The 24,767-nt window shown below is 40.1% G+C and overlaps 1 protein-coding gene across 1 annotated transcript in view; it reads right to left on the reverse strand.

The window, feature by feature from the left end:
• Positions 1-24,767, reverse strand: part of LOC123354280 (potassium voltage-gated channel subfamily KQT member 1-like) — an 824,442-nt gene that overhangs the window by 607,358 nt on the left and 192,317 nt on the right. The window contains exon 16 of the mRNA XM_044996134.1: positions 3,326-3,440. Within this exon, the coding sequence (XP_044852069.1) occupies positions 3,326-3,440 (115 nt within the window). The remainder of the gene's footprint in view (positions 1-3,325; positions 3,441-24,767) is intronic.

Genomic DNA, 24,767 nt, shown 5'->3' on the forward strand with positions numbered 1-24,767 from the left:
AGATGCTGTAGGGAAGCTTCATTGTCATATAGTATAACCTCACAATGTACGCCCGCCCCAGTCATTGTACAAATCCAGCTAAACTCATCAACTGGCATGGTTGTTTAAAACTGGTGATTATGTTAGTACAAGTGTTGCATTTGCTAAACAACCTTTCTTGTTGATTTTTAAATGTTAATATCACTAAAATCTTTCTAAACCAAACAACACAACCATCCTAAAGTTGCTACTCAAGTACTAATGACTCTCATGCTGCTCTTGTATCAGCAGTAGTTTCACCATAGTTAAAGTTGTTAAAACCGAACTCTGTATCACAGGTACTTTAAACCTTTATTTTATCCAAATCTTACTGAACCAGCAGAAACTAAAAACACAGAATAGAAACTGAGCAATTTTGATTTGATGAAAAATGAATTGCTTTGGTGATGTCCTACCCTTCCTCCTCCCCACTGGATTGTCTCTGTTTGCATCCATTTGCAAGCAATATAAAACCCTCTGGAACCTGTTCTTTGGCACATGGTTGCTTTTCCTGTGCTGTTTCATAGAATATCAGTTGCACATTGAGAGTATAACTTTTTAGTCACAAAAGGTAAACCCATTCCATTTTAATCTAACAAATCTGCTGCAGGGCGAATGCCATTCACTTCCAGTGGGCAAAGCGTGGAGATTTTCACCATATACCTCTAAAGCTTAGAAAAATTCCCTGAACTGGGAAAGAGGGGACCAGGAATTCAAATCTTACCTCTTAACTGTAAGTTACCATGCAATTCACCATCTTTATTATTGACTAAATCCACAAAACTTTTGTTTGCTGTGGAGCTCCATATGGCTATTTAAAAAAACCGACTTAAACAACGAGTGCCTCTTTAAAATTTAGAACATCCCCAGTTAAACTGTAAGGGCTTCATTAAATGTGTGCTAAATTCAAGAGTTAGCTGCTAGAGCTGGGAGTACACAAATAAGGCATGGAAAGCAGGTAATAGCAGCAACTAGCAGCATTCTTACAGCCCTGTCTCTCTTTAAAACAGTTTTTACTGTGATGTTGTTGTTCATTATCTGTGGGATGGAAAAAAGCTAATGTACCAAACTTTTTTGATATCTTTATTCCATCTGATTTACAACAGATACGCAATGGATTTATCTAACTGCCAAATTTCAGCTAACTAATGCTGTTTTTCACTTAAATATTTGTAAAAAATATGAAAACATTCAATCCCAGCATTAAACCTGTGTACAACATAAAACGCTAACAGGTTCTCCCCCCGAAAAAAACCATAACATTTCATTTCATTTCAAGGCCATCTACTCCAACATCTGTCTCGCATGCTCATAGATCAAGCTTTACACTCCTACAATTAGTGATTTGAAAGCAATACGCGCAACTCATACTGAAGATTTAAAGGTGGTTGCTGGGAAAGGATTTCTCCTCTTGAAGGAGCCAAATCTAATTGTAGTGTCACACCAAGTGTTTTAGTAAGAGGCAAATCCCAGCCTTGCAATAGAAGTCCTTTAACAGCTCTGCCTTACCCAGAAAAATATTTTCAACTGGAATTCCATCTTTTCTGTGAACCGATGTGTCATGTACATCTTCTGCAGTATATATATATATCAGCTATGGAATGCAATGGAGCAACAATACAGCAAATCTTATTAGCTCATTGTATCATTCTTTTATCAGTACTTCACCATTCTTTAGAATTTTACTAGGCAATACATGACATTAGACTGACAAATATGTACAGCATTGTGCTGGGAATAACAACATTGTTCTGCACCCAATGGCAGCTGGAATGTAATCTCACTGTATCTAACTCACAAAATAGGGCTTTTAGCCCTTTGCACCCCACCCCCCGTACTTTGAAGAAGAAAACTCAAATGCAAGAGTCATTTGCACATGGAGTACCAGAGTTTATATTTTTTGCAGTGAAGTTGTAATTTGTCAATGTAACCTTATTTTCCAGTCATCTACTTGTCATACTCTGAAGGTTCAATCATCAAACTTCCTCACTAAGCCACTTTCATACTTTCCTTTCCAAATGTGAAGACAGGGTAGTTTTCACATTTGACATTAAAACCAGCCATCATTTTTTAGTTTAACACACTCACATACTAAGAAGCAAGATTTATTCTTCATGTATTTCTCAGATGAAAAACCAACACATCCTTATCCCTGAGAGGAACATACAAGTAAAAGCACTACACACTGCCAGACAAAATTTGAGGTTCCTTCTGCTCTGTCTACACTAGAGAAAAAGTAATTAAAAAAAGACATTGCTTAGAATGCCTTGAGAGTGCACCTCTTGTGATGTGCCTTTTGGCCCCACACCACTGCCATCAGAAGAGTTTTTAATCATAGTATTGGTTGCAGCACCTAGGATGAGGCCTTTTGCTGAGGTCTGGCTAAATAAGTATAGATTACATTAGTTTCGCTTCAGCTTAACACAAAGCTACAAACATCACAGCTTCACTGGTTCAGTCAGTGCCAGCTACAACTGCCAATGTGCTGCCCCAAGTTTGAAAGTTATCCCCAAACTCGCTACACTCAGCAAGAGACTTGAGCATTATAGGACAGATGTTTCAGAGTCCCTGAATTCACTGCTACAGAGTTGCCAACGTGCGGTATGGTTCTATCGAACAGTATTGATGCATGTACTTGTGAAACCAAAAAGGTAAGCGATATGACAAACAATTTCACTAAATCAACACCCCTGCAATGGACGCTGAGTGTAGACATGCTCTTCAAGTCCTACCCAGTGACAATCAGAACTGCATTAATTATTCTACCCTCTAATTCTTGAAAGCACTGTTTCCCTGTTAAGTATATCCACATAATTCCTTTATGAACATAGCTGTAAGTGTCTACACTACCTTTGGGGTAACATCTCACAAGTGCATTTACTCTTGGAGGCAAACATTTCACTTCAATTGTCCTTTCAACAATAGTTTCCTTCCTTTCAGGTTACGTCCACACACAAGTGTTTCATTATCACCTACAATGAAGTTTAAATGCATTCAGGAGATTTTGGAGAGCAGACCCATTCAGAAGTCTGCGGAGGCTTAACCTGTCTTTGAGAATCAGTCTCAGGAAACGTTTTTAATGGACGCAAAAGATGAAGTCACAAACCAAAAACACCAAGTCTCCAAACCATGGCTTAAAGAGCAGCCTTTCTGTCCCAATACATTATACTGAGTAACAGCTCTTAGCTTAAAGCTAACTACAAGTGCATTTTTTTAAAAAATCAAAAACTTCTATTCAGTATATAGCATTTTCCCTCACCATTAGCTGATGTTTATATTATCCAGTAAAAGCCATTATTCCACTTACTGTGCCACATCAGATACAGCAGGCAGTGGTGACTCCTCTGATATGAGGTCTATGTCATCGATGAAGCTGTTGTCCTGTGACATTTCATTGCTGTTCCCTTCTAAGCGCCTTCTCACTAGACAAATAATTTAGAAAGAGCACAGTATGTTAGGGAGGCAGCATCTTCAATTTTTTTCCTCCACCCATGAATTTCCATAGTCGATTTAAAAAAAAAAAGTCCCATCGTAAGACACTACATTTTTAGAGCAGACACAATGAATTGTTTTGATAATTATTACACACATATAAGCCACATGCAAAAATACAAATGTACATATATGATGTGGTACATACACAGAGAGAACAAACACACAGGGACACTCTTACAGTTAAGCGTGTTTTTTTCCTGAAGACCAACTTTTGTTCTAAGTGGAAGTTCACTATATGAAGAACTGCAATTTGGACACTGCAATGAATGAAAACAATTGGGGACTTTGATTTATTTCACAATAAATAGTATTCCACTACATCCAGGTTCTCTATGAGCCAAGAACTGGGCCCAGGAGGCTCCCAAGTGCCAGGCTTCACAGCCACTGAATATTACGAAAACCTTGAAGAGGGAATCATCACTCAGTGGCAAACGCATACTGCTTACACAGCCACTCAACTCTGTAAGCATTGGATGCTGTGAAGACCATGAGCATGCACTGTGCTTCCCTGAGCTATGGGTGGGGAGTGGTGACAGGTTGCCAGAAAAAGTTGCAGCCGGTCAGAAAGGAACCTTAAAAGTCCTTGATCCTCTGTGCTCCCAGCTGACAGCTCACAAAGGGAACTTGGAACCAGGAAATAGAACAAAGATATTGGGCCAAAGACAAAATCTTCCCACCAGGATTAGGAGGAAAGAAACACTATCCACAAAGAAAAAACTTGCAAGATGGCTTCTCTCTCCTACATCCCCAGTTCAGAATCTGTCTCTGCCCTCCACTTCCTATAACCACTTCCCATGGTCCCTCACTCAACCCCATATTAAATCAATGGTGCTAGAGTAGCAGTACAGTCTCCAGGTCTAAGAGTGGAGAACTGCAAAATTCCTTGCTGGGATAGGTAAAGGTATGAAGCCTGGCACTGGAGGGAGTGCACTCAGAGAGACCTCAAAGGGGACGGAGGTGCAGCTAACCTTGTAACTGCAAAATAATATATATTAAGAATTTAGACTAGTTAACACTTTAAAAAGCACTACTACCCAATGTTCATTTCAATCAAACATAGGGCCTGACTTTCACCTGCAATTCAAATAAATGGGAGTTGCAAGAGCTCAGCACCTCTGAAAAAATCAGGCGTACAATTCTTTGGATATTCATCAACGGTTTGTCTTTAAAACAATACAGTAGACATTGCTTCATTTATTTCATGCAAAAAACATTGAAAATATCTATGGACATATATAAGTTTACTTAAATCATTTTGATCTGAAACAACAAAATTTGTCAAAGCTGCTAGTGATCCAATCAGGTTCTATGAAAGTTCTCTTCTGCATATTTTAATGTTGATGCTTCTAGAAAACTTGATACAAACAACCGAGAGCAGATCTAAATACAAGGGACTAACTTGGAAAACATTGCCATGAAGAAACAATTTGATTCAACCAAGAACCACCATATGCATACCACCAAAGAAAAATAAGTGACTGTCCAGAAGAAAGCAAAGTGAAACATTAATTCATCACTGCTTATGAATGTAATTGATTTAAAGTGACAAGAAATGAGAAAGGAAGGTCCACTTAGAAAATTAAAGTTGTCAGAGTCTCAGGTTCATCCTATGGCACCAGTTGGTTGGCCTATCTTCAAGCTAAACACTAATGTATTTCACATCAACGCTGAGGAATGGAAAATCCATAGTACATATACAAGGAGTGAAAATGAAGGCCTGGACAATAGAGTTCTAAAATGGCATAACTGAACATTGCTAGCAGGACAGAAAACTGGAAAATAATTTGACTTACATCTGACTCAGACCTGCAGTTAACCAGAGCTACTTTAAACTATGTTTTTAGGGAAAAACAAAAGATTTCTGACACTGGAAATAGAACTCCTGTTCCCTTCTAGCATTACTGCTGTGGCTGTTCCACAGGAGCTCTATAGAATGTGACCTGTCAATTTTGCACTTGTTCTGACGAGCCACATTTCTATAAGCAAAGATTCCATTCACTGATCACGGTCTTAAGAAAAAGCAACTGACAGATGCTGCAATGTATGAAATATCTTAAGGAATCACACAAGTATTTAGGATTAGACGTTTTCAGACCCCCACAGAAGCAGCATCACCTGTGGCCACAGACAGAGGGTGAGGTTTGGCCTTGATATAAGGAAGGGTTTCTCCTCACAAAAAGCTATTAGAATTTGAAATAGTCTATCAAAGGGAGGGTAAGTCATGGCCTAAGTGTATTCAAGGGAAGAACTGTTCTGTTAGCACCCCACCCCACACCCTTGGGTATTCCTACTGAAATGCCAAAGAAGGGACGACAGTTCAACCAGAGATTTAAGAGATGGCTGGATATACAGGTAGTAACTGTGGCCAGAAATGCTTTCTTCCTTCTGCATTGAATAAGAAGTGTCCAACGTTTTATTTTCAATGCAGACTTTTCTTTGATTATTCACAATCTTCTCAGCTCAAAATTAAACTAACTTTGCGTACTATCTGTTAGGACCACTTGGAAGCTGAAGTTAGTGCAGAATACTGGTGCCTGTTTATTAAACTGTGCTTTGATGCAGGGAGCACGTTGCACTCTGCTCTGTAATCTGAACAGCTTCTAATAAGTTTTTTTTTGGTTGAGTTCAAGGTGTTCATCTTCATATATAAAACCATAGGCATCTGGGGCATATCTATGTTACAGATTGCCTTTCTCCCTGTATGCTTCTAGATTTCAGTCAGAAAAAGCACTCAAGCTGTAGCTCCCTCAGGTTAAAAGAAAAGTTCTTGCTCAGGGAGTATAATACAGTAACCTGCTCTCTGCCTTCTGACTCTCTTTAGGGTGCCACAACTTATATAATTACTAGCTGCATCATATCACCAGATGATATTTTAACATGAATTCCATTTCTGAGCAATAGCTCTTCACCCCATAACGGCAAAGTGCAAATCGTTTCCAAGCATAATTTATTCCCACTGCCTATACCCACCAGATGCCAAGGGGGAAGCAATTTCTCCAGGTGCTGGTAGGGCCTAGTGTTGTATCCAAGAACAGTTCTCTCATCAACAAGAATCAGTGTGAATTTGGTTCAAGCCTCTCACTGGGAGAAACTAGACCCTCCCTGTTCTGAGTGGGTCAGTGGGAAGCATTATTATGAGGCTCATGACATTTAGCAGTTATATTATATGGTTTCCTAATGCTCTCAGACAAAACAGCACTCTTTTCTATCAGAGGCATTCAATTCATTCAGAGTCAGGCAGTGCAGGTTAGCATTCTGTAAAATATTAAGCCACTGCTAGACAATTCCGTTTTTTATCCTTGTAACCCTAACATTTTCCCTGGGGGTCTGGGGACAGAATAGGACCACTACTCCTCCTGCATGTTGTAAGAGGCAACTAAAAGGGGGCTGGGCTCCGCCAGATTAGAAATTTGCCCAAGACACACCATATGATGAGCAAGTCAACCATGTCCATACCGGATTGGTCGCAGCTCAGGTTAATAATGACCGCCCTATCCATCTCCCACCAGGGCGGACACGACAAGTATGCTACTGCTGTAACCCCAACAAAGAGGACCTGTGGAATAGATATCACCATAGCCACATGGAATGTAAGGACATTGAGACAAATAGGGAGGTTGAAAGAACTCACGTATGAAATGGAACAATACACCTGGCACCTCCTAGGAATCTCTGAGGTCAGATGGAAGAACTTTGGAGAGGCACTAACGGAAGAAGGCCATGCACTCTATTACAGTGGAGAGGACAAACATGTCAATGGCATAGGATTTCTTGTGCATAAAGATATCAAGAATTCAGTATTAGGATGCTGCCCAATATCCAGCAGGCTTATTTCCATCCATCTAAAGGCAGCACCGTTTAATATCACAATGGTACAAGTCTACATCCCTACAATAGACTACGATGATGAGCAAATTGAAGATTTTTACAATCAACTCCAAGATATCATTGATAAGGTACACAAGAAAGATATTCTGATTGTACAGGGAGATTGGAATGCTAAAGTGAACACAGGCAGATTGGCGAGATTATTGTGGCCCTTTCTGTAATGCGGTAACCAATGAGAAAGGATTGAGACTTTTGGAGTTTGCCAGCTATAACAATCTGGTTCTTGCAGACACATTAGGAGCACATTAAGCATCCAGACAATCAACGTGGCACGCACCTCATAGTCTACATCACAGCCAGATTGACTACATCATGGTGAAAAACTGATTTCGTTCTGGGATTAACAGAGTTAAAACAAGCTTCCCCAATGCTGACATTGGAAGTGATCATGACCTTGTGATGCTAAACTTTTGGCTGCAGCTAAGGAAAATCGTCAGGCCAAAGTTCACCAGAACCAAGTTTGACTTAGAAAGAATCAGATACCGAAACATTGCAAAGTCATTCCAAGCAATGATCAGCAGAAAATTTGCCCCGCTGCTTGCTCTAGAGGAAGTCATAGAAGCAATGATCAACAATTTCAATGCTGTAATGAATGAGGCAGCAATGGCCATCCTTGGGAAACACCGTAAGAAGACAAAACCATGGGTCACAAATTAAATACTACAAATGTGTGACATTAGAAGAGAACTCAAGAGAGACAAGAACAGCACTGAGGGAGCTGATAAATACAGAGCAATTGGCAGAAAGATCAAGAAAGGAATGAAGGTGGCCAAGGAAATATGGATTGAAAAACAACGTTCTAAAATTGAAGAGTATCAATAATAAAAATAGCAAATGAGCTTTCCAGGTTGTAAAAGGTCTGACAAAGAAAAGATGGACCAAAGCTAATGCAATTCAAGACAAAGAAGGGAACAGTCTTACAGAAAAAAGGGACATCATCAACAGGTGGACAAACTACTGCTCTCACTGATCTCACTAGGCAAATAGAGATCCTAGTGTCCTAGACAGCCCAGATTCAGAAGATGACAACTTTCCAATGCTGTGCAAAGAAGTGGAGACAGCTGTGAAATCACTCAAGAACGGAAAGGCTACAGGTATTGACAACATCCCACCCAAACTGATGAAATTCGGAGGAGAAATAGTAATAGATGTATTCACCAAGATCTGCAACAAGATCTGGCAGACCGGTGAGTGGCCCTCCACGTGGACACAGTCACCAATCATCACTCTGCCAAGGAAAGGTAACCTGCAATTGTGTCAAAATTACCTAACCATAAGCCTAATTAGCCATCAAAGCACAGTGATGTTGAAAGTCATATTGAAAAGACTGAAGCCACAAGTGGAGAATATCATCGCTGAAGAACAGGCTGGCTTTAGTGCTGGAAGAAGTACCACAGAACAGATTTTCAACCTTCGTGTTCTATGTGAGAAGTACTTACAACACCAGTAGGACATCTACCACGTCTTTGTTGACTTCAAGAAAGTGTTTGACAGAGTATGGCACGAAGCTCTCTGGGCAACCATTAAGTAGTACAGTGTTGGTCATAAGCTTATTCTTACCATTAAACAACTGTATGTCAAGGCCAGCAGTGGAGTTCTCATCAATGGCACAATAGGAGAGTGGTTTTGCACCACTGATGGAGTCCAGCAAGGCTGCCTTCTTTCACCCACACTGTTCAACATCTACTTGGAGTGCATAATGACTGATGCCCTAGACGATCACATATGCACATTCAGCATTGGGGGGCAAACACTCTCAAGTCTTTGGTTCGCTGATTACATTGATGGCCTGCCAGGCAGTGAAGATGAACTTGCCAACCTTGTGAAATGATTGGATGAAACCTCTGCAAAATATGGCATGGAAATCAGTGCAGAGAAAACCAAACTGATGACAAACAAACATGATGGGATCACCTCGCATATCACTGTCAGCGGACAAGAGCTGGAGACAGTGAAACAGTTCAAGTATTTGGGGGCAATCATCACTGATGAAGGATCAAAGGCAGAAATTCTGGCAGGAACTGTGCAAACAACAGCAGCAGTGGCAAAGCTAAAGCCAATTTGGAGGAATTAGAACATCTCCCTAGAATCCAAACTGAAACTGTTGCACGCATTGGTCATCTCCATTTTTCTGTATGTGTGCAAGACATGGACCCTTACAGCAGAATTTGAACTTCCATAAAATCCTGGGCATCTCCTATTTCCACCATGTCATTAAGGAAGAAGTCCACATCATCACCCAGTGTACTGGGTCATATGAAGATCTCCCGACAACCGTGAGGAAGTGCAAGCTGAAGTAGTACAGACATGTAACAAGATCATCTGGCCTATCCAAGATCATCTTCCAAGGGAGAGTACAGGGGAAGAGAAGAAGAGATAGACTGATAACATAAAAGAGTGGACAGGAATGGATTTTGCAGAGACTCAAGCACTGACACAATTTGATTGATTGATTATGATCCACCCTAACATTAAAAGCAATTTTACACTGTTGCCACGTTAAGTCCTAAGTGACCCAATTCGCTGATATATTAGCCCTCTAATCCTTAGGTTTTTCCATTCTATACAATCAAAACTTTATCAGTGATAAATTCAAACTTCATATCACCTGCATTAAAAATTTTACATCGTAAAGATGATTGTAATAGTTGTGAACAGTGATCTTTTTGCCCAGAAATGCTCTTTTCAGAAATTATTAATTTGCTATATTGCAAGATGACTTTTTTATTGTGTGGATTTCCAAAATTCACTTCAAAGTAAGTGTTCACTCAAAGAAAAATATCAAAAGTCAGAATAGAAAAGGATAAAAATATTTTCTGTCAAGAAGTATGAGCTTCTAAGCAACTAAATAGCTCATCAGAATCACTCATGATAATTCTTCAATTTTGAAGAAATATAAAACATTAAAATACCTTCAACATGTGATAGTGATGCTACCCAGGAATAAGATCCGAAGTTGTAAACTCTAGCTACCAAATATAGATAGCTCATAACAGCTGTAACTCAATCTTGAGGAATTGTATCCTCTATTTCATTTTACTTTAACCAGTTTTGCTCCTCAAGAGTGGTCTTACAAGCACAAACTACTGTATGTGGGATTTTTTATTTGGGGGGGGGTTATTTTGATGTGTTTTTTTTTTTAGTTCCATTCCAAATGCTATCAAAAGTATAAAGGAACCATGGCAGAAGTAGCATCTTAGTTTAAGAATTCAAGGTATTCCTCTGAGCATGACTTTAGGAAGAATAATGATTTGAAAACATACAATATCCAGTGCAGCAAGCATACTATGAGAAATGTCAGTGTATAGTCTGAACTGTGGGCCTTAATTACTGCTGCTACATTCTATGAAAAACTTTATTTAAAAAAAATGGAAAAAGAAAGAAATCTAAGCTTTTTACTGTACATCTTTTCCCATCACTGCTGATCACTAAACAATGAATTTGTGTATTATATATGTTGGACAAGCCTCTCTCAGGTCTCATGCTTTATATATATATCAAAGTCAGTCACCCATTGCTTAAGAATCCAGGTGCATTTACAAAAATTAATCTATTAATCATACTTTAAACATTAACTTCCAAATTTCTAGGCTAGAAAAAAAGACATATCCCAAATTTACAATTAACACAATAAAAAAGTATGAATACAGCAGAGACAACATCTCCATTCAACAGCCAGAGTCATTCTTAAATACATCATCCCTCCCCAAAAAACCCCTCTCTCAGGAAAAGGTAAACAAGGGTGGGCTTTTTCCATAGCTTCTAAGGCCAGGAGGGGCCACATTGATCACCTAGTCTATCCTCCTGTATAGCACAGCTCATACAAGTCCAAAAAATTATTCCTAGAGCATATATTTTAGAAAAACACCCAATCTTGATTTTAAAATGGTCAGTGATGGAGAATCCACCATGACCTTTGGTAAATTGTTCTATATGGTTCTATGACGCTTGGTAATTGCACCATTCCCTTTCAGAGACAACAGGGAAGAAAATTTCACAATCCTCCCCTGTCGTTCGGAAGAGACCTTCCATTGTGATGTCCCAATCCAGTGTCTATGACATCACACACTTTGCTATACTGAAGACAATCTGATGTCTCCCACACTGGATTGGGGCACCACTGAACAAATCAGGGAGGAATAAGAGGCTGATGATAAAGAGAACTTCTATTTACACACAAAGAGAAATGAGGGAAGAAGGAAAGAAAGGGAAAAGGAGAAAGAAAATATCTACTTATTAGGTTTAGGTAGAATTATGTATTCTTTGGTATTAAATATTCTGTTTAGATTCTGTTAATATATGAATCCAGCTCCAGACAAAATATTCACAATGGCCAATATATATCCAGTCCTGCTCACTGGCTGCTACTTTTTTCTACTTGCTGTGCCAGCTCCAAAGAAAAAGTCAGATTCACCAAAAACCAGAGGAAAGCTGAAAGGTAATTTGAACCATCGTCAGGTAGATTATTAAATTTGTTAAAAGTCTGCTGTCATTTTGTAATGGCTGCTTAAGTTTTATAAAAGACCATCTGTACCAAGTATAGCCAAGACCTGGACACCAAAGAACTTAAGTGAAGGTAGACATTTGGAGAAACGAACAGGGAAAACGGAGGCACATGAATGGTAATGGGCTGAGCCAGCTGAATTACACACAAAACATGTACTGTCACATCAATAAACAGTCCCTCAAGACATATATGATGATATGTGTAGACACTATGCCTTGTACCTGGTGATGGGGGACAGCTTGCAGCACAGATGGATAAAGATGACCAGGAAAGCTGTCGACCTGCATGCAAAAAACAGGGCCAGAAAAAGCCAGACAGGAAGCAGAGAATAAGCTAAACCAATGCTCAGCCAAAGCACAAAGACGATTAACATTCAGAGAGAAGTAGTGAGGATAAGGTCTCTTTCTCTATTAGGAGGTAAGCTGAAAACAGGTATTTTATTACAGAACACTATGAAAAAGGGACTTAGAAGACCAATAGTAAACTCCAATCCACACTTTCAATGCTGCTTTTGTTTTCATGTCACTCTTACCTACTTGATTTTTACTTATTTTCCCCCTATGGGAAAAGGGCTTTATATCGCTGCTAGAAAAAAATATTGCACATAAAAAAATTGTTCTGAAACAAAATAACCCGTGAAAGAAAAGTAACAAGATACTATTTTATAATGTGTGATGTATTTTTACCAGCATGAATACTTAGCAAGAATTGACCTGATATAAACAGCAGGTTTTTGACCCAAAGCACAATTGGCTTTCTGATACATACACAGTTGTAATGGCAACAAAATGCAGTTTCTTTACATCTGTCCTGGAAATATTATGGCTTTATATTCTAAAATAGTAGCATCTTTACCTTTTACTGGACTCAGTCAAGGTTAGTATGGTAGATCATAACATTAGCTTACTGTGACAATTGTCCCATTTCATAAACCTTAATGTAAGGATTCTAACCCCTTTTTCAGACTGTTTCCTCACATTATTTAAATGTATTAAGATTAAGAACAAACTTTCATGGTTTATAACCTACTACACATATATAGTGATAGGAGATGAAATGAGTTTACCAATTTGTTTACAATGAGTAAGATTTTCAAAAGCACCTAAAACTGACTTAGGAGCCTAAGACCAATTTTCAAACATGACTTAGGCTCCTTAGTCCCACAGACGTTCAATGAGATTTAGAAGCAGTCACTTAGGCATGATTGAACATGTTACCCAATATGTACATTTTGGTTTTATCAATATTATTATTTAGTGCTGCTGGAATTTACAGTTTAAAAGAATATGTATCTGGGATCCTAGAAGAGCTTCTATACAGGAGAAAACCGTCAAGGCAGCTTGTGTGTAAGGTCTAACACTGCCCGCCATCGCACCCATCTAATTTAAGGATGTATCTCATGAAGGTAGTACAAATTGTGGTAAACAATACTAAAGCAAAAGCCCTTGTTTGTTACTAAATGCTAATGTTATATGCTGCCTGCTAATATTTAGCTCAAAAGTTAGTCTGTCTAAAAACTTTTTATACTATTTCACCTACTGCTCATTGTAGCTAGTATCTATAAAATAGGACTATAAAAAATTTCCATGTGTGGGGCTGGACCCCGCCAGCACATAGAATCATAGGACTGGGAGGGACCTTGAGAGATCATCTAGTCCAGTCCCCTGCACTCATGGCAGGGCTAAGTATTATCTCGATAGAAGATCCCTGACAGGTGTTTGTCTAACCTGCTCTTAAAATCTCCAATGATGGAGATTCCACAACCTCCCTAGGCAATTTATTCCAGTGCTTACCCACCCTGAAGGTTAGAAAGTTTTTCCTAATGTCCAACCTAACCTTGCCTTGCTGCAATTTAAGCCCATTTGCTTCTTGTCATATCCTCAGAGGTTATAAAAAACAATGTTCCCCCCCCTCCTCCTAGTAACAACCTTTTATGTACTTGAAAACTGTTCCATTATCATGTCCCCCCTCAGTCTTCTCTTTTCCAGACTAAACAAACCCAATTTTTTCAATCTTCTCTCATAGGTCATGTTTTCTAGACCTTTAATCATTTTTGTTGCTCTTCTCTGGACTTTCTCCAATTTGTCCACGTTTTCTGAAATGTGGTGTCCAGAACTAGACACAATACTCCAGCTGAGGCCTAATCAGTGCAAAGTAGAATGGAAGAATTACTTCTTGTGTCTGGCTTACAACACTCCTGCTAATATATCCCAGAATGATGTTCTTTTTTTGCAACAGCTTTACACTTTTGACTCAAATTTAGCTTGTGGTCCACTATGACACCACAGATCCCTTTCCGCAGTACTCCTTCCTAGGTAGTGTGGCAAAGTACCTGCTTCTCCCCAGCTGGCTCAGTCCTTTTTTGCCTTGGGGACACAGGCTTGGGCAAAGTAAAAACCTTCCCAGTCACGCAGGGTCTGGCTGATCCTCCTCTCAGTCAGCCCCTTGCTGTTTTTCTCCCCTTCTGGGGACAGAGTGCAGTCTTCCTTGCTGGAAGAGGGCAGAGCCTTGCTGCACCTATTTGCTGGCAGCTTCTCTGCTTCTCTCACTCCCCCCGTTTCCCTGCCAGGGAGGGTTTAAAAAGGTCACCAGCAATTGGGGCCAGCTGAACCAAATTAGTTCCCTGGTAACCCTTGTTCCAGCTGAACCTAATGTCTCACAGCTGCCTCTCCTCAATGGATAGGGAGAAGCCTTTTAACCCCCCTGGGACTAATTCCTACCCCCCCCCCCCATTTGTAGCCATTTGGCCTGGGTTTGCCACAGTAGTCATTTCCCATTTTGTATGCATGCAACTTATTGTTCCTTCCTAAATGGAGTACTTTGCATTTGTCCTTATTGAATTTCATCCTGTTTTCTTCAGACCCATTTCTCCAGTATGTCCAGATCATTTTGAATTTTAATCCTATCTTCCAAGCACTTGCAACGCCTCCCAGCTTGGTATCATCCGCAAAAAATTATAAGTGTACCCTCTATGCCACTATCTAAATCACTGATGAAGATATTGAACAGAACCAGACCCAGAACTGATCCCTGTGGGACCCCACTTGTTATGCCGTTTCAGCTTGACTGTGAACCACTGATAACTACTCTCTGGGAATGGTTTTCGAACCAGTTTTGCACCCACCTTTATAGTAGCTCCATCTAGCTTGCATTTCCCTAGTTTGTTTATGAGAAGGTCATGTGAGACAGTATCAAAAGCTTTCGAAAAGTCAAAATATACCATGTCTACTGCTTCCCCACCCATCCACAAGACTTGTTACCCTGTCAAAGAAAGCTGTCAGGTTGGTTTGACATGATTTTTTTCTTGACAAATCCATGCTGACTGTTATTTATCACCTTATCATCTTCTAGATGTTTGCAAACTGATTGCTTAATTATTTGCTCCATTATCTTTCCGGGCACAGAAGTTAAGCTGACTGGTCTGCAATTCCCCGGGTTGTCCTTATTTCCCTTTTTATAGATTGGCACTATATTTGCCCTTTTCCAGTCTTCTAGAATCTCTCCCATCTTCCATGATTTTTCAGAGATAATTGCTAATAGCTCAGATATCTCCTCAGTCAGCCTCTTGAGTTTCTAGAATGCATTCCATCAGGCCCTGGCGACATGAAGACATCTAACGTGTCTAAGTAATTTTTAACCTGTTCTTTACCTATTTTAGCCTCTTCTGATTCTACCTCATTTTCACTGGTATTCACTATGTTAGACATCCAACCTCCAACAACTTTTTTGGTAAAAACCGAAACAAAGGTCATTAAGCACCTCTGCCGTTTCCACATTTTCTGTTATTGTTTCCCCACCCCTCATTGAGTAAGGGGCCTACCCTGTCTTGATCTTCCACTTGCTTCTAATGTATCTGTAGAATGTTTTCTTGTTATCCTTTATGTCTCTAGTTAGTTTGATCTTGTTTTGTGCCTTGGCCTAATTTTGTCCCTACATATTTGTGTTACGTGCACGACTACATCTCAGTCACTGCCTACTGGTTCTGCTACAGCACTCAACGAGTTACATAAAACTCTAGTACCCAATAACCAGGCAATTTTAGAAAAGTATTTGTTAAAGAATGAAATGGGACAGTCCTGATGATCTCCTCAAGTGAAATTCCCATTGAATTCAATGGAAATTTTGCCTGAGTAAGGCCTGTAAGACTAGGCCCTAAAACACAACTCTCTTATTTCATCAAGTCACATGATCTTCATCTGATGGACGACAGAAATGAGGCAACAGTTCTCAAGCTAGGAATTCCACTCACTAAACAGTGATGTCACAAAGTTTTGCTTTATTTCCTGTCTCCATCTTGTGGTAGGAGATTATATTAACCCACTGCTTTGACTAGTGTTTTGCACATCATCTTTGGAGTGATGAAAACAATTTCGAAAGACATGTATTTTATTTTATTTATTTATTTAATACCAGGAATGAAATTATTCCAAGTCTTCTCTTTTTGGAGAACACAGAAAGTGCCATATGAAAATCAGACCAATGACCTACCTAGCTCGGGGTTCTCAGATGTGCTTCTAATGAGAACAATATCTTAATAGAAAGATAGTCTCATGAATCTACTTATGCCATGAGATTGTCTCTCTTCCTGTTTATAACATGACCCACCTGCTGTCCCATTGGCACCTAAAGCACCACGCAGTGAAGCAATTAGGAAAGCCTTTAGTGTGTTACTTTTAAAATATTTTAGCAGCTGGAAGGAGAGCAAGCACAAGTGACAAGCCAGCTCTTTTCAGTCCACCAGCAAGTGCTGCATGGATTGTTAGTTGTTCACAGACCACAGATTGAGAACCAGTGATCTAAGCTAACAATATATAACCCATAATGGCTAGTACAAAGTATCAGGGAAAGTGCAAGAAGTAACATAATAGACAATTATGGAATAACTTGCCTGTAAGAAGTTTTAATTAAAGTTGTTGGACTTGTGCCCTAAAACTATAAGAGTTTATATCCCTAATGTTCATGTTATGTGGTTTTGGGTATTTTGATTATCCATCTAATCCTTTTTGAAGCACTCTAAGCTCTTATCCTCAATTATATGTTGTGACCTTGAGTTCCACAGAGTAAGTATGTGGCATAAAAAGCAGTTTCTTCTTTTTTGCTTTTCAATTTCACTGGCAACCAAGAGGGCTGATTACAGTGGGCTGGAGGGAGGAATGTCCACTTTTCCCCTCCACCCCAACAAATGTTCTTTTTTTCACTTATTCAAAGTTCCACAGGTCATGGCCTGGCCACTTTTAAGCAGAGGTCCTGTACTAAATCAATACGGATGCTGCCAAAATCACCTGGAGCATCACTCTGGCTGCATGGTCAGAATGCCACTTATATTTGGCTTGAGTGTCTCTTCCTACAGACAGAAGGGGGCAGCCAGGCCAAATGATGTTGCAGCTTGGCACATGGGAAGTCAGAGCACAGGAGAGTTGCCAAGAACTCAATTCCTAGCAGCACTGGCTCACGCACTGCGTGCGTGAGGGTAGACTCAGTAGAGCTAAGACAGACCTGACTTCCCTGAGGTAGGGAGAAGCAGGGACTGGATTAGACAGGGTACCTGCCAGAAGGGGCAGGGATTGCAACTTCCCTCATGTCTCTGCCCAGTTATCTGAATTCCCACCACTATTTGCAACCCCTTGTTCTAGTATTACAAGCTCAATATTAATCTCAAGTAGGCAGTGGCATATTCACTCTAAGTATAATATTAGACATATGCAAAGAGTATGCTTTTAAAGAGAGAAATTCATGGTACTTTGTACCACATTCTGCTGTGAACATTTTAAGGATTGCCTACCTCAGGGGTGGCCAACTTGTGGCTCCAGAGCCACATGCGGCTCTTCAGAAGTTAATATGTGGCTCCTTGTATAGGCACTGACTCCGGGGCTGGAGCTACAGGCACCAACTTTCCAATGTGCCAGGAGGTGCTCACTGCTCAATCTCAGACTTTGCCACAGGCCCTGCCCCCACTCCACCCCTTCTTCCCCCAACCCCAAGCCTCCTGCACACCACAAAACAAGTGATAGGGAGGTGTGGGGAGAGAGGGGGAGGCACTGATTGGCAGGCTGCCGGTGGGCAGGAGGCACTGGGAGGGAAGCTGATGGGGGGTGGGGGCTGCTGATGTATTACTGTGGCTCTTTGGCAATGTACACTGGTAAATTCTGGCTCCTCCTCAGGCTCAGGTTGGCCAGCCCGGCCTACATGGTGCCTTAATCCACACCAGCTGAGATGTAAATTCTATTGCACACCAGTTGTTGTACAGTAACTAGCCTTTGTGGACCTTGCTAGAAAACATTAAAAGTTCCCTACTGCATGCTAATGTAGTCCCATTTCAAACAGCACTACTTTAATGGACACTAGAGAAATTTTACTCCACACCAGCAGGGTGCACATGGGCCAGTTAGTGTGCAACATACTAGTGCATGTTAGAATTTACACCTGAGCCTGCACGGACTAAGGCACCATCTAGACATGCCCTTAGATAAACTTCAACAGGATATAACATCTGGTATCACAGGTAGCCAATTTAAATCACACACTCAAAAAAGCATGTTACACAGGAAATTAGACACTACTATTCACTTTATTCTTTCTACAATCTTTTGTCCATATAAATCTACAGACAAAGTTACACGCTGCCTTGCATACCACAGAATCATAATTCCTAACATATGTAGTGGGATGGCATAGTGTGTAAATGATTTAGAGTTACATTCTGTGCTCATTAAGGCACGCTGCATCTGAACACTGGCAGAGAGCAAATAATAAAATACACCCTTGAATTAGTATGAAGAGGCTTTGAACCTACCTGATTGCTTGAACATCCTTGTAAGACCTAGTGGGCAAGAAGGGTGCAATGTATATATAAAGTCATTTTCTGTAGTATAATGAAATTTAAGATAACTGTAAAAAAGGTATTCAAATACAAAATCAGCCTCAGATTTTTACAACACGAGCACAGAAAAAATTATAATCCATATGAAATTATTTATGTTGTCTCTTTCTAGTTCCCAATGAACATTAAATGCTCATATCACTGAAACTGCATTTGAATTGGAAGTGGCTGACAGGCAGGCTTGTTTGTAGAATCAGAAGAGAGGTCAAGGACTGATTGGACATGGAGACTTAAGTATCTGCTCTCGCTCACATATGATCCTCCATAAGAGGATGGGGGAACATTAATGAAGCATGCACTGCTGGTGTCCAAGCTCTATCTACACAGAAAGAAGACTTAAATTTCCAATGCTATTCTTTCAAAAAGATTTTCCATTTAATTTTTTCCTGCCCATATTAACCTTCTGATTTAAATTTTATATATGTGTGTGACAATAATGCATATTGATTATACAATGGTATGACAACTGCAAAGACAAGAGCATGGACTATAGCAACAAGCTAACTCTATTCCAGTAGCTTTACCTTCTAGATTTCTGATTATGCTATGCCCAGACCCAAATTTATCCCTTCTCATACCAAAGGCCAGAAATGCATGGATGCAGCAGCATGTTGAAAAACATCAAAGGATTGGTTTACAATATTAAAAACTACACGTCTGGCAAAAGATGTCAGCTACGTATAGTTTAACTGCATGCATAGGCCAGGATAAGTGGTGTTCATCCATGCCAATGTCAGAGAGGTATGTTTAGGACTTGCTCCCATGAGGCATGTTTTTCTGAAATTGTGCTAAACGTGGCCTGTTGTAGTTGTGATGGAATTGGAGCTGTTCTGTAATAATTTGTTAATACTACATGTTGGCCTGGTTATTGGAATTTCTACTGTAGGGGTTAAATCAACAGGACTGTAAGGAAAAAACAAACAAGAAAGGAAAAAAATAACTCAAGGTAAACCTCCCCTCAGCATACACCTGAGGGTTGTTATGAGACAGTGGCTCTGAGGACTCTGGCTTGACCTCCTGCTGATCCTACCAGAAGGGCCCAATGTCTGAGAACACAGAAGAACAAAACGATTATGGCAGATTCAAACGTGTGTGTGTAATGTTCTAGACCTTGAGGGACCGTGCTGTAACCCCCATATTCCTCATTTTTATATTATCGGGATCTTACGTCTAAAGCATGCCTTGTAAGGTATCAGGGGAAAGGTTATGATCTGCTGAAAATCATTTCTTTATCTATATATGTATATCATTAATACATATGAAGTTGTGAGAATTGTGTTGTATGGTTGTCACTAAGACATGCTGTAAGCTGGGGAGTCAGCCAGATATTAGCTCCCCAGAGGCAACAGCAAGGAAAGTAACCAACACCTGGGTGGAGTATCAATCAACCCATCAATAACCATTGTCCAGCAAGGGAGCTTCAATGAAATGATTCACCTGCATGAGGCCACACCAGGGGAATTGCTCAGCCTTGCCTGGAGACTCAGCATGCCTGGACTTGTGTTTTCCAAGCACATGGACTGAGGGTATGAAACAGACACGGCAGCTACATGTGGAGCTCTTCTCCTGCCCCCACCTATGATGAAAGCAACTAAGACACTGAGAAGAAAAGACTCCAACAAAGGAAATTGGCCCAAGTTTAAGGAACAAACCTGTATATTAAGGACTGCAGTACCCAGTGGGGTGAGAAAAATTGCTTAATTGAGATGTTGCCCAGTCTAATAGGGTTGAGAGTTTAGACTGTGTGCTTATATTTTATTTCTTTTGGTAACTACCGGTAACTCTGACTTTTTGCCTATCACTTAATAGCACTTAAAATCTAACTTTTATAGTCAATAAATTTGTTTTACTGTTTATTTTTACCAGTGAGTTTGTATGACGTGTGTGGCAAATCTGCTCACGTTTTGCAAAGCCTGGTGTATGTCCACTTTCCATTGCTGAAGTGGTGAACCAATTAATAAAATCTGCACTGCTCATCTTGAGCAGTGCAAGATGGTATATTCCTGTAGTATAGTCCTGGGGGGATTTGGCTCTGATGCCTTTCTCTGTGTGATTCATGAGTGACTCTGGGGAGTATTCATGCAATCTAGCAGAGTGTGGGGCTCCGCATGCTGTTGTGCTGAGTGATCACAGCACCTGGAGGGGCTTGCTTCTTGTCACTAGCAAAGCACTGTGAGAGACAGCCCAGGCTGGAGAGAGTTAAGGGGGCACAGTGGTCCCACAGTCCCAGGCTGCAACCTAAGGATCCCGTCACAGTGTCTCTCTCTAAAGAGGGGAGAGTTGTTTGGGGGAACCAGACTAAGACATAGGTACCTGCTGTGGTGTCTGAAGAAGTTAGCTCTGTCCAGGTTACCATCAGAAAATGGTAAGACTTCAGGTAAAATAGACATGTATAGACTTCATGTTTTAGAATCTTTTCTCTTATGCGTTGTTCCTATAAATAAATAATTCCTTATGGTTTTAAGAAGGTCCTTTTTTCATTGTATATCACTGACCACAGACTCCTCAAACGGGAAAAAAACAAAACAAAAAAACAAAAACAAAATAGGTTCAGACATGCTGGGCAAGAATGGTGGATACACAGGGTATGCCTACACTGCAATTAAATACCCACAGCTGGCACATGTCAGCTGACTCAGACTCACAGGGTTCAGGCTTCAGGGTTATAAAATTGCAGTGTAGACATTCAGGCTCAGGCTGGAGTCTGAGCTCTGGGACCCTGCAATGGAGGAGAATCTGAGATCCTGGGTCCCAGCCCTGGCCTGAGAGCCTACACCATAATTTTACAGTCCCACAGCCTGAGCTGGAGTCAGCTGACATGGGCCAGCCACGGGTGTTTAATTGCAGTGTAGGTGTAGTCCAGGGCCCAGTCTAAGAGTGGGAGAACTGCATGATTCCACCATGGGATAGGTAAAGGCACAAGACCTAATATCAGCAGATGTACACTCAGAGGGACAGAAGTGGAGCTAGCCCTGTAACCGTGACATACTGGTGGTAATGGGATCGTGGCAGTGAGGAAGTCGCAGTAAATGACATCAATAAAAAGAAAAGGAATTGCTTATTCTTAGAGCTTCAAATTTTCAGTTGTAACCAACAAACACCATCAATACAAAAGACAAATGTTTATCCAACAAAACACCAGAATGAAGACACCAGCAATGGTTAGTTGAATCCAAGGGTTTGTCTACACAGAGCAGTTGTGCATTTATGGGTCAGTTTAAGATCCTGCTGGTGCACACTAAAGTTTCTATAGTGCTTTTTAACCTAGTGCTGTTTCAAACAGCACTACATTAAAGAGCACTTGGGAACATTACAAAGAGATTATTCATTACGGTATATACAAAGAAAGCCCCTGGAAAACCCGATTTTTGGACAGCTACATAAAAAAACCCTCAAAAAGTGTTAAGAATAAACCCTGCAATGTGAAATAATAAGCCCTGAGAAACAGAAGAAGTAAAAACAAAGCATGAGATAAAAGGATGTATCTCCTATCTTTAGGTAACCTAGGCAGGCTTAACATCCTCAGAGGCGTCTGAAGACCTGTTGATGTAACCCGATATAATTATATCATCACAATAACCAGGCCAATGTGCAGTATTCACAGAGCAACTCCAATTCCATCACAGTAGTCTATGATTGCGTTTCAACCTTGTGCAGCTAAAACTGCACAGAATCAATTGCTGACACTGCTTGTTAGCAATGAGTTCGTTTTCTGGCATAGATCTTTTTCCAGCCCTGAGCAGTTCAAGAGGAATTTGAACAGGACTTCTCCAGAAGCAGAAAACCCAACATGACTACTGCATTCACACTGTGTCCAAAGTAACCATTTTGTTAGTATTCCATAGCACAGTACAGTTTTCATTCATTTCAACTTCATCCCTTGTGGCATTTAAATGCCACTCAACAATCATTCAGCAATTTGAACTATTTTTCTCACTCATTTTGTATCACATTATTCAAGGACATTTTGAATCCATTTGGAAATGAATTTCCAGGGTTGGAGATGCCATCTCCAACTTCTGAATACATTCAGAGGATCAGCTGTCCAAGTTCAAAACACTGATGCTAATATAGCTGACTTTTTTAGGCTAGCAAAGAATGGGCATTGATTGTGTTAATTCAGCATTTCTGGAGAGAAGATGTATAGTGAGCACATTCAGGGAAAATACCAGCCTATATTAGCTTTGAAACTGATCCTTCTTCATTGATTTTTTGAAAAAGAGGAGAAGAACTTGACCCTCAAATGAAACAATTAACAGTCAGTGAAAAGTTACTCAGCAGCTTCCTGGTTCTGCAGGGAGAGCTTAACACATACTAACTCTTAAAGTTACACACGGGGAACATGTAATAAAAATATAGAGAGAGTTACTTCACATTATGAGATTCAGAACTGTCATTTTAGTAAAAATGTTCATTTTGAAAGGAAGGACAGTTTTATTGTATCTGTTAAAGAAAATAAATCCCAATTTTTCTTCATTTTTCACTACTGTTATTTTTCAAAGCATACAAATTGCTATGACATTAAAACAGGAAACATCATCTGAATTTTTGTTAATGCGGCTCAGAAGAACACAGATTATTACAGTGAAATGTATCATTATTTGTGCGTCTAATGCAATCTTTTGCATCTCACAGTCGAAGTCTTCTAGAACAATTTAGCATTCACTAGCAGTTAATTATGAATTCAAGAAAAAAGAGCATTGTTACTATTAAGTCACAAATCTGCTTATCCTCTAGTGATTGGAAAAAGACTGGAAATTAAAATAAATCTCTTTAGCTGACAGAATAATTATAGTATTTGTCTCAAAACCTGAAGCAAGTCAAGACAAAAATTTTCTTAAGAATGGATTGAATTAAACCTAAAAGTCCCAATTATCCCTATAGTTATTATCAATTGAGTTCCAGGGAAAAAAAAAAGAAAGAATTTTTGTGGAAAAGTACTCTTTCAAACTACATATATGACTTAATATTTAGCCATTAAAAGTTTAATTTGGAGATATTTTAAATGGCATAGCAATTTATCTTCAAGTCTAAATAATAGTTAAGCACATTATGGCAAGGTAAAAAGTTAATTGTTCTCTGAGCTTCAAATGATGCAGATATCCAGCTTACTTACAGAGTCTGGAACCTAGCAGATCCTTATAATATTCAAGTATCAGAGGGGTAGCCGTGTTAGTCTGGTTCTACAGAAGCAGCAAAGAATCCTGTGGCACCTTACAGACTAACAGACGTTTTGCAGCATGAGCTTTCGTGGGTGGATACCCACTTCTTCGGATGCAAGTAGTGGAAATTTCCAGGGACAGGTCTATATAAGCAAGCAAGAAGCAAGCTAGAGATAACGAGGTTAGATCAATCAGGGAGGATGAGGCCCTGTTCTAGCAGTTGAGGTGTGAAAACCAAGGGAGGAGAAACTGGTTCTGTAATTGGCAAGCCATTCACAGTCTTTATTTAATCCTGAGCTGATGGTGTCAAATTTGCAGATGAACTGGAGCTCAGCAGTTTCTCTTTGAAGTCTGGTCCTAAAGTTTTTTTGCTGCAGGATGGCCACCTTAAGACCTGCTATTGTGTGGCCAGGGAGATTGAAGTGTTCTCCTACAGGTTTTTGTATATTGCCATTCCTAATGTCTGATTTGTGTCCATTTATCCTTTTCCTTAGAGACTGTCCAGTTTGGCCGATGTACATAGCAGAGGGGCATTGCTGGCATATGATGGCATATATTACATTGGTGGATGTGCAGGTGAATGAACCAGTGATGGTGTGGCTGATCTGGTTAGGTCCTGTGATGGTGTTGCTGGTGTACATATGTGGGCAGAGTTGCCATCGAGGTTTGTTGCATGGATTGGTTCCTGAGCTAGAGTTACTATGGTGTGGTGTGCAGTTGCTGGTGAGACTATGCTTCAGGTTGGCAGGTTGTCTGTGGGCGAGGACTGGCCTGCCACCCAAGGCCTGTGAAAGTGAAGGATCATTGTCCAGGATGG

The sequence above is a fragment of the Mauremys mutica genome, chromosome 1 (genome assembly GCF_020497125.1).
Source record: "Mauremys mutica isolate MM-2020 ecotype Southern chromosome 1, ASM2049712v1, whole genome shotgun sequence".
Classification (NCBI taxonomy): Eukaryota; Metazoa; Chordata; order Testudines; family Geoemydidae; genus Mauremys; species Mauremys mutica.